Source organism: Myiozetetes cayanensis, unplaced genomic scaffold (assembly GCF_022539395.1).
Source record: "Myiozetetes cayanensis isolate MyiCay16 unplaced genomic scaffold, myiCay2020 scf26, whole genome shotgun sequence".
In the NCBI taxonomy this organism is placed as follows: domain Eukaryota; kingdom Metazoa; phylum Chordata; class Aves; order Passeriformes; family Tyrannidae; genus Myiozetetes; species Myiozetetes cayanensis.
Window position 1 is genome coordinate 1,779,730 of NW_026087477.1, and position 14,006 is coordinate 1,793,735.

The 14,006-nt window shown below is 51.0% G+C and overlaps 1 protein-coding gene across 1 annotated transcript in view; it reads left to right on the plus strand.

Moving 5' to 3' along the window:
* The first annotated feature begins 367 nt into the window (after positions 1-367).
* The window catches only part of SFXN5 (sideroflexin 5), a 97,860-nt gene continuing 84,221 nt past the window's right edge, over positions 368-14,006 (plus strand). The window contains exons 1-2 of the mRNA XM_050321068.1: positions 368-469; positions 10,114-10,182. Coding sequence (XP_050177025.1) covers positions 413-469; positions 10,114-10,182 — 126 coding nt within the window. The 5' untranslated portion in view covers positions 368-412. The remainder of the gene's footprint in view (positions 470-10,113; positions 10,183-14,006) is intronic.

Below are 14,006 nucleotides of genomic sequence, written 5' to 3' on the forward strand. Positions count from 1 at the left end.
TGCACACGCTCCAGCCCCTCCGTGTCTCTCTTGCCCACGGGGGCTGTGAAAATTTAACGGAATTCGCGGTCATTTATCAGAAGCTTTTGAAAACGCGGGGGGATTTCTCAGATGTTGTTCACCTTTCCCCCTTTTCGTGCCTCATTATTTACTCAGACGATTCCACGTACGAGGCAAAAACATCTCCTCGTTCTCCCCATCCCCACCCACGGGACTACATTTCCCGTGCTGCCCCGCGGCCGGCGCTCCCTCTCCTATTGGCTGGTGGCCACGGGGCGGCCCCGCCTCCCCGGGACTACATCTCCCGGCGTGCCCCGCGGCAGCTGCGGTTGGCCGCGGCCAATGAGCGCGGCGGCGCCGCAGGGGGCGTGGCCGGGCGGCGGGGGAGGCTGTTTAAAGTGGCGCCTGCGGGATGGCGGAGCCGGCTGACTATCCCCCGTTCCAGCTGGGGAAGCCCCGCTTCGAGCAGGTACCGTGCGGGCGGCGGGAGGCGGCTGTGGGGACACACTGCGGGGGGAAGGGGGACTGTCCCTGCCCTGCGTGCGGCGCGTCCCTCTATGCCCCCCACCAGCCCCGGGCGGGGAGACCCCCCGCTGCCCGCTCTGCTTAGCCCCGCCCTACCCACGGGACGGCGCGCTGATTGGCGCGCAGCCCGCGTAGTCCTCGCGCGATTGGCCGGCGCGGCTGTCACTCAGGGCCGCCGCCCCCTACCCCGCGGCGGGTCCCGCGGCGGGCGCTGATTGGCGCGTCCCGCCGGGCCCCCGTGGCGCGGGGCGCAGGGCGGCGGGCGCGGGAGCCGGGGGTTGCGAGTTCGAGCCCCGCGGGCGCCTTCCTGGGGCGGCGGGGATGGGTGGAGGGTCCCGGTGGGAATGTTGTTGCCCCCCTACCCCCCCGTGGGATGGTGCGAGGGCTGGATTATGCCCTGCGAGAGCCCAAGGGTGCCGGGAGGTGAAGAGCCCTGGAGCCAGGGATGCTCCAGACGGGCTCTTCATCATCCTCACCGTGGGCTTGTCCCGTTTTGGGGGTGGCTCGGGGTGGGCAGGTTCTTCTGGACTGGGGACTGTGTGTCGTGGTGGCAACCAAGAACAAGCTGGTGGAGTATCCCTGTGCTCCATAGAGTGACTCCTGGGGGATGGATGGGCAGGGGAACCCCTTCCCCACCATCCACAGCTGGTCTGGAGGTCCCTGGTGTGGCTGACAGAGATCCTGCGGCCAGGTTGGGGCTGATAAAACCTGACATGGGTTTTATCATTAAACCTCCTTCAGCCACCCTGTCCAGGGTGGCTGAAGGAGGTTTAATGATAAAACCCATGTCAGAGTTGGAGAGGACTGGCTGTGTCCCACCAGCAGGACAATCTCCAAGGAGACCCTTCCCACTATCCACAGGAATCCAGGACTGCTGTTTACCAACCAGCTGCCTCAGCCTGGCTGGACCCAACCATCCCTTTGGGTCGCTGAGAAATCCAGTGGCAGCTTTCCCATGGGAGCCAGGTCTTGAGGGGGGAGCTTCCTTATGGGGCTTGGAGCAACCTGGGCTAGTGGAAGATGTACCTGCCCATGGCAAGGGGTTGGACTTAGATGATCCTTGAGGTCGCTTCCCACCCAAACCTGGCAGGAATTCCATGACCTCCCTGATCCAGGAGGTTGCATCCTCAGAGTGGATGAAGGAAGGGGGTGGCTTCCCCCGCCTTGCAGGAGCCAAGGGATGCTCAGGCTGTGGAGAGATGGAGCTTTTTAATAAGGAGAGGAGGAGGAGGAGGAGGAGGAGGAGGAGGAGACGCTACTCCCTTCTAGACACCACAGATGATTCCAGGCACACTTGGCAGCGAGTCAGGCACAGAATCGGTGCGTTCTGTTCATTAAGGAGCGACTGTCACTTGTAGCAGCATTTAGAAAATGTTTCGAGGGCTGTGGCAGGATGTTAATGGCTCTGTGTGTGCGCTCAGTGGAGCGGGAATGTCCTCTCCTCCCTGGCAATGGGCGGCTCTGGGGTGAGGGTTGCCCCGGGGGGTGAAAGTGCCCTTGGCACTGGGTGCTTTGGGGGTGCTTTTCCAGCATTGGGAATCACTCCCCCTTCTCTTCTGTGGTGCTTTTATCCCTTTCCCATGGAATTTCCAGCAGAGGAGTGCTGGTGGGAGCTGCAGGATGGGTCGGTGGTGCAGCTCTTGCCCTGTGCTCCCCTTTTTTTTCCTCCTGCTCCGTCTGCCCACGGGTGATGGACAAACTGGACAGCCCAGTTTGGGATCTGACAGAGTTGTGAGGTCACAGGGCAAGAGAGGCTTGGATTTTTCCAGGGTTTTATGGCTCCTGGTTGGATCCTGTGGTGGGCTCTGCTCCAGATGGGACGCAGCATCCTGTGCCATCAGCGCCAGGACCACGGGCCCGCTCCCATCCCAGCCTAGCAGAGCCCATCTGATCCTTCATCTCTGGATCAGACTCTTACAGTTATTTATTCCCCCCATCATGACCTTTGTCTTCCCTTCCAAGCACAGTCTCCAGTGCTGGAGAGGAACCTCCATCCCCATTCCCAAGGGATCACCGGGCCCTAAACCCCACCATCCTTTCCCATCAGTGATTCCCCCCGTGCCTCTCTGCCTTTTCCCTTTTTTTTCAGTGGCTCTCCCAGGTTTTTATCTGTTTGTACGATCTCGGCTCGAGCTGCCAAAGGATGCCCGGGTTGTTTTGGAAAGGATTAGTGACGCTTGGGGTGGTTGTTTAAATTCTGGACGACAACACTTCTTTCTTTCCCCTGGGCAGCGCTGGCTGGAGCAGCTCCGGGGCTGCTTGAAGGGAGGTTGGGTTGAAGCTGGGGCTGGGAGAGATGCAAGGGGGGGAGAAAACAAGGAAAAGTTCTGTGTCAGGAACACAGAAAACCCTTGGAGAGCAGGCTGGGCTGCCTGGGGATTTGGTTCAGAGCAGACACGGGGCTTTCCTTGCCCCGCCGTGACCTGGCGCTCCCGGGGAGCGGCTGAGCCGAATTTAGGGCAGCGGGCGGGACACGTCCCTGCCTGGCACCACCTCTGCAGGTTACCAAATCCCCCTCTTTTCCCCCCTGGCTTTGCACTTCATTTGTTTTCCCTCATCTCCAGGCAAAGAGATGTTCTGTCGAGTCACCTTTTTTTTTTTTTTTGTTATTTTTTTCTCGGTTTCTTTGCCGGAAAGAGGCTCCGAATCCCGATGGGAACAGAGCTATTTTTAGGAGAAGGAAGAAACGAGGACGTTAGGCTTGAGAATGTGTGATAAGGACTTAATTTCCTGACAAGTAGGTCTAATTGGTTAGAAATACTCCTGTTTTGTTGGGTTTTTTTTTGCTTTATTTCCTTATTTTATTCTGGTTTTTTTTTTAAGGATTTGCTAAATGCTTCCTCTCCTAAATCCTAATGCGTGTTCCCAGTGCTCTGGGGGCTCTGCCTGTAGCCCAGGAATTTCTCCTGGGTAAAATCAGGTGGAATATGTCCCTGCCCATGGAGTAAGGTGGTCTTTAAGGTCCCTTGCCTCTAAAAAGCAGCACGAGGTCATCTCAGCTGGTGCAGGAGAACAGCAAGAACAGGGGAAAAGGAACAAGGAGGGAGCTGATTTCCTTCCCAGCTGGAGTCAAGCAGGGGCATCTCAACGTGCAGAACTAGGAAATAATAATAATAATAATAATAAAGAGGTCACAAGACTTGGATCCTTCAGGAGGAGGAAATACAGGAGAATAAACCCAGTCCAGAACTGTGGCTTTCTCTCAATGACCTCGTGTTAAGAAGCCTGTTTTAAAATTCCCTAATAAAACTCGAGGAAGGAAATCGCTTCGGCTTCACAGGTTGGACTTGATGATCTGAAAGGCCTTTCAAACCTCAGTGATTATGATCCTAAACATCTTTTATCCCTTGGGCAGCTCAGGGTGTATGTGCAGTCACGGGGCTGTGGGATGTGCTCGGGATGTTTTATTCCCTCACCCAAACGTGGCGATTCCAGGACATCCATATTTAACAGCATCCTTAGGGATGTGCTGATGTCAGAGCTTGGCCCTGCAGTGTTTTAAATATTGGAACTCAGAGATGTTTTCTGTGAGGAGATCAGGGCTAAAAATCACCATTTCCTGCTCTTGAATTGGGTAAGTTTAAAGCCCAGCCAGGGTTTGTTACATCATTAACCCCAACCATGTGCTTCCAACGCCCTCCTGAGATCCCACCTGGAGTTCTGCATCCAGCTCTGGGGTCCCCAGCACAGGAAGGATGTGGAGCTGTTGGAGTGAGCCCAGGGGAGGCTCCAAGATGATCAGAGGGCTGGAGCAGCTCTGCTGGGAGGAAAGGTGAGAGAATGGGATTGTTCAACCTGGAGTGATCTGATTGTGGCCTTCCAGGACCTGAAGGAGTGACAAGAACGATGGAGAGAGATTATTTACAAGGGCCTGGAGGGACAGGACACAGGGAATGGCTTCCCACTGCCAGAGGGCAGGGTTAGATGGGATACTGGGAAGGAATTGCTGGCTGTGAGGGTGGGGGACCCTGGCACAGGTTGGGCAGAGAAGCTGTGGCTGCCCCTGGATCCCTGGAAGTGTCCAAGGCTGGAGGGGTCTTGGAGCTTTTCCAGCCCTGTTTATCCCATGCAATCCATGGGGTCCATGCTTAAGAAAAGGAATTTCGGGGAAGAAAAGGAAACACAGACCTTTGGGTCAGATGTTTATCCATTGATGTCACGGAACCTGCCAAAATCCCCCATGCATTGGCTTTTTTCAGCCAGGGCTGGATTTTAAACGGGGAGTTTGTTTGGTTGTGTCTTTTCCTGCAAGTTATAAACCCCTACAACTGCATGTTAAAGGCTCCTGTGCCACGTCCTGGCTGTGCTGAGCAGAGCACAAGCAGAGCTGTCACTGAGGTGCAGGAGCTCCTCCCATGTGGATCTTGGCTCTTGAGCATTGGGAAGTCAAATTAAGGGCAAGAAAGGACTGAAAAATCCATAGTTTGAGCCTAAACTTGCAGGGGGCTGGACCACAAGTGTGTGTGAAATTACACAAACCAGGCCTTGTCATGGTCCACTTGCTCAATGGTTTGAATTGTCCTAATTTTGTTTGGTTTAGCTTAAATCTCTTCCTAATTAATTTAAAGCTGCCATAAGCCTGGTTTTTAGCTCGCCCCCCGCCCCCAGGTCTGCCTGCCTTTTGCTCTGGCTTAATTAAATCCCTTTTAAAATCAGGTTGTAATTAAACTGCAGTCCTCTGTGTCTCCTGTTCTTCCCAGCACAGGCCTCTTGGAGTCCTTTCCCATTTGAAGGTGATAAACACCTTGGTAATGGCCACTTACCTTCTCCCACTGCTCTTCTTCAAATTCCTTGAGCCCACAAGGAGGATTTTCCATCTTATTTTTTATCTTGGAGTCGGCTGGACCTTCATGGCTGAGCTGGATCCATAACACTCCTGAGCTGCTGTGCCCTGGGAATTAATATTCCCAAACCACTTCATCTTGATGCAGGCTGGTGAGAAGTGGTCCCAAAATAGCCACGATTAATCACAGGAAATTTGTGATATTCAGGTTTTTTTTCTCCCAGGGAACTGTTTACTACAGCAGATGTTACAGGGATAAAGTGGCCACAAAGACCGTGGGTGGAGGTTTGGGAGCTGAAGGTCAAAGTTCTGGGAATCTCACAAGCTCCAGCCCTGGCTGGAGTGTGACAGCAGAGCTGGGAATGAGCCTGTTGAAAGGGAGCCATCCAGAATTCTCTTGGGAATGAGGGGTTGGTTGTTGTAGGGCACTGAACAGTGTCTGGCTGTCCCTGTGTCCCAGGGCTTGATCCTCGTCCTGTTCACTTGGTATTTCATGGAATCACAGAATCCTACAATGGTTTGGGTTGGAAGGGACCTTAAAGACCACCCAGTTCCACCCCTGCCCTGGGCAGGGACACCTTCCACTAGCCCAGGTTGCTCCAACCTGCCTTGGGCACTTCCAGGGATCCAGGGGCAGCCACAGCTTCTCTGCCCAACCTGGGCCAGGGACTCCCCACCCTCACAGGGAGGAATTTCCCCTAAATTTCTGAACTACTGAGGGTTTGATGTTTGTTTGTTTGTTTGTTTTTTTCCTTTTGTTTTGCATGCAGCTCTGTGAAAACAAACCTCAGATTAAAAACTCTGGTGGCTTCTAGTCAGGAGAATAAACCCGGGAAGCAGGAAAGGATCTGGAGGGTGGAAAGGCAACCAACAAGGCCTAGCAGTGAAGCAGCTTTCCATAGTCATCCAAAAAGGAAAATTCAGAGCCCCATGGCTGGAGAGCAGGGAAAAAAATGGATATTTTTCGTTCAGGGGTTGTACAGTCATGGTAAAGACACTGCAGGAGGGCTGAGCAGTGGAATATGGGGCGGTGGTGGTGAGGTGGAGCCTCAAGAAGACCATGTTTGAACTTGGTTCCTTTTGATGTGGTTCTCAGAGGGCTTTTGTTGTGGAGAAAGGAGGTTCTTATTCATCAGAGCTTAACAAAACAAAGCAAAACTTGTTCAGGCTCATATTCCTTTTTTTTTTTTTTTTTTTTTTGTGTTCTTTTTAAAATCTTGGCCTGGTGGGAGTGGAGGAGGTTTCATTTCCTTGCTGGAAGGACCCTGGACTAGAGGCAGCCAAGGGAGGAGTTTTGTTGATGGCCTGTCTTCTATGCCATCCCAGGGTGTGATGAGGAACACTGAGCTGATCAAGATGCACTGAAGGATCAATCATTCCCATGGGAGTGCAGCTCCTCCTGTTTCTTGGGATCTGGGAAAGAGAGCAGGAAGATTTTGGCTTTAACCGAGGTGACCAAGTTGGAGCCCCAGGGTGACAATAACCCTTCTGCTGGAAAGGGTGGGGGTGGTTGAGCACCACAATCCCCTTCGTGGGAGACCTGGAAGGGGAGTTTTTCGTGTCAGGGCAGCTCCTAAAAGCAGGTTCATGCAGTTGTGTTTTAGAGAGCTCGTGGCACCACAGAAGGAAAGAGGAAACCACAGCGCCAAGTTGGGTCTTGTTGCCTGTTGTAGGGGAGGGAGGATGGGCTGGATCTCCTCACCTGCTTCCTGTGTATTCCTGAAGGTCAGAGATCACACAGTCATGGAATGGGTTGTGTTGGAAGGAAGCTTAAAGACCATCCACTCCCACCCCCTGCCATGGGCAGGGACACCTCCCACCAGCCCAGGTTGCTCCAGCCTGGCCTTGGACACTTCCAGGGATCCAGGGGCAGCCACAGCTTCTCTGCCCAACCTGTGCCAGGGCCTCCCCACCCTCACAGGGGAGAATTTCTTCCTAAAATCCCATCTAAATCTATCCTATTTCACCTTAAAGCCTTCCCTCCTTGACCTGTTGCCCTGTCACAGCTTGCCCTTGCTGAAAAGATGCTCTTCAGAACTGGCTTCCTCCTTGTGTTCCAGCCTAGGGAAGGAGCTCTTGTGCATTCCCATTATCCCTTCTTTGAAGTAACTACAGCAAGAGGGTGATTCCTTTATTTTTTAAAAAGCAGGGATGGAAGGAGCAGGCATTGGAATAGCCCTGTCTGCTCCCAGCTGAGCAGAGAAGCTGTGGCTGCCCCTGGATCCCTGGAAGTGTCCAAGGCCAGGTTGGAGCAACCTGGGCTAGTGGAAGGTGTCCCTGCCCATGGCAGGGGTGGAATGAGATGGTCTTGAAGGTTCCTTCCAACCCAAAGCACTCTGTGATTCCATGATTTTGGGCACTCAGCTCCTGGATCAGGCAGCTGAAGCATCAGGTCAGCACCAGCACTGGGCAGGAGAGGAGCAGGGAGTGTGGGAATGGGATTTACATCAGGATGGGTTTGAGCTGCTCAGACCTGTCCTTAGCTGGGTGTTGCTGAGCTTGACCAGGCAGGATCAGGGCAGGAGCCCAGGGCTGGAGCTGAACCAACCAAACCACACCCCTGGGATACAGGATCAGCTCCCCGAGGGCCTCGACAGCTTGGGAACTGAAAATCTGCACTTCAAAAAATAACACTTATATCCTGCACATTCGGACTCATGATCCCCTTCCCTCTTCCTTGACATTTACACCTTGGTTGAGTGGGTGTAAAATATCGATGCTCTGTTTAATTCTATTTAATGTCGTTTTCCCTCCCTGTGAAATGAATACCACGGAGGGAAAAGCAGCGGAGAAGTCGAGACCGCTTAAATTTAAACACCCCCATCACCACCACCAGCCCTCTTGTTCTGTTCTTGGTTAAACCACGTAATCCCAACTGCCCTGGATTCTCCAGTGTCTGCTTGGCATTGAGCAGGTGCTGAGGGATGGGCAGTGGGAGAGGGCTGATGGGGTGTGGGAGCTGAGGATCGGGGAGAGCGGCAGGAGGGGCCCGGTGAGTCAGGAATTACTCACATCCCTCCCTGCACCACCGGGCAGCAGCGATGGGAAGGCTGGGAAGGGCAGTGGCATCTGCAGGGGAGCTTCACCCTCAAAATAAAGAAGCGGGGCAGCAAAACGTCAAGCTCGGGAATGCCAGAAAGTACCGGAATTAGTGTTAATTAAATCCACGCTAATTAAAAACCGCTGTGCTTTTTTTCCTCCCTTCCCCCCCCTTACCCCCCAAAGTTGCGTGCAGCGATTTGGATTTATTGTGGGGTTTTCTCTTTTTTTTTTTTTTGAGTGCAGAACAAGAGAGAGAGAGAGTTTTGTGAGCAGGGGTGTGGCGAGGTGTTGGTGAGGACGGGGTTTGCAGCTCGGGGTGCTCTGGAAACGGCCCTCGGAGAGGGATTTCTGCCGGAACCAGGAGGCAGAACGCCTGGTATTTCTCTGTGCTTGATGGCTGGAGCAGAGGAGAAGCAGCACGTTTCGGAGAGCGCTGCCAGGCAGTGATTAAATGCTGTTCTCGGTGCTGTATCCACGCTCCAGGCCTTTATTTATAGCACATCCCTGCCTTGAAAAAGCGGCAGGAGAGCTGCCGGCATGTGGCTGGAGAACGGCCGGACAGGGGGGTCCTGGGGTTTGAGGGGATGTGGAAATCCCTGATTTCCATGGCCATGGTCCTTTCCACATCCATGATGTGCTGGGAATTTTGCTGGGGAGAAGGCACAGGACAGAGGAGAGTGTCCTGTGTCCACTTGGCCGTGCCGGTGTCCGGATGGGGGCCTGGCACTCACCTGCATCCAGGTCAAAGAATCCAGACTGATGCTGGAGTGATGATGTAAATGTATCCTGAGTGCTCTTCATAAATCAACATTTCATGGTCTGGTGCTTTGGGTTCGCATAAATTCCATTTTTATCTTCTAAATCGTGAGCCTCCTTCTCTCCTCTCCTTTGGAGCTGCCCGTGATCTTCCCACCCAGTTTCACAGATCTCTCCCCCTTCTTTCAGACTCTCTTCCTGGTTCTGGGAGTGTTGAAGGCGAGGCTGGACAGAGCCCTGAGCAACCTGGTCCAGTTGGGCCTGTTCTTAGAGGCACATTTGGGGAAATCCAAGCTGGCTGTGTTTGGGTAGGGATAACGCTGGGGGAAGATGCTCTTGTTGGGAGCAGCAAGTGTTTGAAGGAGCAGAAAGGGATGCAGAGAATCCTGAAATGCTTTGTGTTGGAAGGGACTTTGAAGATTATCCATGGGCAGGGACACCTTCCACTATCCCAGCTTGCTCCAGGCCCTGTCCAACAGGATGTTGGACACTTCCAGGGATGGGGAATCCACAACCTCTCACTTCATGGTAGTCTATCCCCAAAATCCATGACTCCGTGGTGCTGCTGGTCCTGTGAGGTGGATGTTGTCAGGAAGGAGGATGAGCAGCACAGGGACTGTGTTAAAGACATTGCAGGATGGGAATTCCCTCGGGAATGTTGCTCAGTGTGGGAGGTCTGGAGCTTCGTGTTGGATTTTTGTGGCTTCGGCATTTCCCGGGATTCCCACAGGCAATATTTCATTTTTTGGGAGAAAAAGTAAAGGATGTTTTAGCAGCTTGGTGTTATCCCTTTATTAAAGCATCTGGATTGGTGTCCCATTATCAGGGTTCAAGTCCTCACCTTTTCCTTCCAGACCTCCTATCGAAAAATTCCCTTTAAATACATTCTATATTAATTATTTTTACTTGCTACTTAATTCTGCAAAGGAAATAAACCCTTTCTCTGCAGCAGGTGAAAGGCAATTTCTCCCTGACCATGTTCTGTTTCCTTTTCCTGTTTTTTCCAGACTTCATTTTATGGCAGATTCAGGCACTTCCTGGACATCATCGACCCCCGCACTCTCTTTGTGACTGAGGTAAAATGTACACACCTTGGCTTTGGGGAAAGCACTGGTCATTAGGCAGCCTTAGATTAAAAACCATCTCTTCTGTGAACAGCACAAGCAATGAACCCCAGGTTTCCAGTGGATTTGTGTCTCGCAGTTGATTGATTGCCCAGCTGTCAAACCCAAACTGAAACTCACTTTGTGTTATCCCTCAGTGAATCCACACCTCCCATCTCCCTCGAGTAACTGGTGAACCCCTCACCTGGTTTCAGGCAAACTTGCCACTCATTTAACCTTCCCAGAAGGAAAATTCCTCCAGCTCTTCATGGAAAAAAAAATGCAGGGGGTGGGAGAGGAGAGAGTAAATATTAATTCCATGGAAGGACATGAGCTGGGTGGGTTTGTGAAAGCTTTCCAGTGGCTGCACTTTAAAAAACCTTTTCTATAGTTTTTCCTCAGTTATTAAACTGTTTGTAGCAGGATTTTGGATTTCTGGTCCTTTATTTCCATTTAATGTTGTCCAGAATTATTTCAGTTCTTTGCTTTCATGAAATACTGACTGAGAATGAATGGGGAACACACAGAAGGAATATTTCTGCTTGTGATTCTGCCTGTTGGCCAGAAAACTTGGGATTTTTCTTTCAGTGAGGGCCAGCTGCTTTTTCCTTTTTCCTTTTTCCCTTTTTCTTTCTTTTTGTTTTGAGGTGGGGCAGTTTTAAGGTGAAAATATATTTCCCTGGGGCAAATCTCAAGCCCCAGGGAGCTGAACTGCTCAGCTGAGCTGCCAGTGGGGAACTGCACTGTGTTGGCAGGGGGGGTGGAAAGGCCCAATGCAACTTTAAATAATCTTTTTAATTCTAAATCAGCATTTTTTTTCCCCAAAAACCTAAGGATAAGGTGTATCACGATGGTAATTTGGAGTACTTTGTTTGTGCAGCCAGGAGAGCAGCTGAAAGTAAAGCAGCTGTTCTCCCACCATCAAACTGAAGATTCAGATCAAGTCTGAGATGAGTTTTCCCAAGCCTCCAACCTCCACGTGGAGCTCAGCTCCGGGAGGTGACCTGACAGCTGCAGGACATCACCCTGCCAAGGAGGAATCACAGGATCACCTGAGGATGCAGAGCACTTTGCAGATTTTAGAGATTTTTGTGGTTTGAAGAGGATGTGAGCACTTTTCCAGAATAAAACCAATCCTGCTCATGAAAAGGCTTGGAGCTGCTCTTACTTTAGGGGAGGTTTAGTGTTCAAGAGGAGTGGGAGATGTTCAAACCCAGATTGGACAGGGCTTGGAGCAGCCTGGGCTAGTGGAAGGTGTCCCTGCCCATGGCAAGGGGTGGGACTGGATGGTCCTTAAGGTCCCTTCCAACCCAACCCATTCCATGATTCTGTGTTCAGTGCAGGGCAGTGAGAGTTGAAGGAGCATTTTTGGCAGCGTGGGGAATCCTCCAGCCTGTGCTGGTGGTGAAACCCCCTCTCTGACCAGGTGAATTGGCACTGGAAAGCTTTGCAGAGCTGATATTTGCTGTGTGTTCTCCTGGGAGGTGTTCCCACAAGCCTGTGTTTCCCTGGGATGTTGGAGGAGGAAGCTGGACCAGGTGGTCCCAGGTCAGGGTCACCTGGACAGAGGTTCTGGTAGGACAGAAACAGGTGATTTTGCCCATCTTTTTGGTGGGTTTTGTTATGTCTCAGCTTGTTTTCTTTACCTCTTTCTTTGGAGGAGAATCCTTTTGGGTGGAGATCATCCATCCAGTTCTGCTTAGTTCAAATTTCTCTTAATTTAATTTCCATATTCTAACAGTAGTCCTCACCTTTCTCCCATCTCCTTTAATACGTTGTGTGTAAGTGTATAGTTTAATCTATTTATTTTATTTTTAATGTATTGAATTTTTAATTTATATATTTTAATCTGGGGAACTCACTGTGCACAGTGCAGGACCAAACTCTGGCTTTTACACAATACAGGGAGGAGGCAAAATTCCCAAACCTGCTTCCTGTGTGTCCCTAAAGTTGGGGGGGGATCTGGGTGAACTCGATGGAGTTTTGGTGGTTCTGCTTTTTGCAGTTACAGAATGGAGTCATGGAATTGTTCAGGTTGGAAAAGGCCTCCAAGACCATGGAGTCCAGCTGTTTCCCCAGCACTGCCAGGTTTTTGGAGGAGCTTGGTAAGGTTGGGGGTGCAGAGTGATCAGCTGGTGGAACTTTATTTTTCCAGACATCTTTTGGGGAGATTCTTCTGAGAAGGTGAAACCCAAAGTGGGGGGAAAGAGCAAAGCCTGAGTGGCCCATTTTTATCCTGGAGACAGTGATCAAAATTAGGCAGTTTGGGGCCCCAAACTGAACCTGAGCAAACAAGGGAGGTCTGGTGTCCTTCTGTGGGGTCCTGTGAGGGCAGGTCTGAGCTTCAGGATCTTCAGGAGTGGCTTGGTGGCTTCCCAAGGGTGGAAATGCCCTCTGTCTTTTTTCTCTGGGAGTCTCAATTATATGATGGTGACACCTCAGAAGACCCTGTAGCACATTTCGTGCTGTCCACATGAGTTCTCATTCCAAAGAAGTCCCTTGGCAAAACAGACACTTGGGGTCACAAGAAGAGCTTCCTGGGGCATTAAATCTGCTTTTTTTTTGCCTGTCCTGGCTCTGCTCTGTGTGTCTGATCTCATGCTCTGGAATAAGTCGAGTGTCTATGGGCAGAACTCAAAGCTGTTTGGTTTCCTTTGGGAATTGAGGTGGCAAATGAAAATCTAGGAAGGGTTTGATGAGACACAGCCGAGCTCGGAGAGCTCCTTCCCACTGACAGATGGCTGCATCTTCCAGGCCCAGGGTTCTCAGGGAACAAATAAATTGCTGTTTGTCTTGGAGGAGCTCACTAGAAAATGGGGTGAAAAAAACCCAGATAAATGAATCTCTAAGGAGAGTGGAGGTTAATCCCATGGAAAATGTAATAATATTTTTATTTTTCTACATCCTTTTTTTTTTAATTGCTGGTGTTACATCCTGACATCCTGCTGGTGGCTGTGTTTTGGGGAAGGATGGAGCGATCCCTCTGAGTGGGGAATCGAGTGATACCGAGTGTAATTAGTCTCAGTGACACTCCTCTCTTACTCATTTATTTTTCAAGTGAGGCAGATTTTTTTTAAACACAATTAAAAATTTCTTTGTCTTTCAGGGGTGCTGAAGGAGTAATCCCTGGGGGGGATTATGTTGTACCTGTGCTTTTATCTTTAGTGGCTTCTGGTGGAATAATTATCTGTATCAAACTCACCTCCGGGTTTTTCTTGCTTTCTGAGAGCAGATGAGTTGAAACGAGGCCCGGACCTTGTGTCAATATTGCAGCCACCTCTAAAGAGGAGCTTTTCTCCTGGGCTAATTCACCTCATTACCGGCTCTCTAATGAAATCATTTTTTTTGGCAGCTGCAAATTTGCAAACTCTCCCAACAAGTGGGAAATGTGCCATTTCAGAGGCCAACAGGTCCTGTCGCCGAGGACCGCGAGAAGACCCCTCAGTGGGTGCAACGCCCGGTTTTGAAACCTGTGAGGTCAGAATGACTGGAATAATACTTTTAATTGCTCTGTAATTAAGGCCCACTGGCAGCAGCAGGTATTTTGATAAGGCAAAACTTATCCCATCTGCCATTAACCTGGACACACTGTTAACACTCCCTGGGAAGCTCTTCCCGGAGAAGGATCTGATAATAATTCCAGGCAGAAAAGTGAAATAAGAAGGAAGCTGAGCTGAGAAGGGGCTGTGTGTTATCTGCCTTTGCTTTCATCTCATTGTTCAGAGCCGAAGTCTGCAGAGCTCCGAGCATCTTGCATTCCCATATTTGGGTTTAAAATGGAAGCAGGATTAGATGTA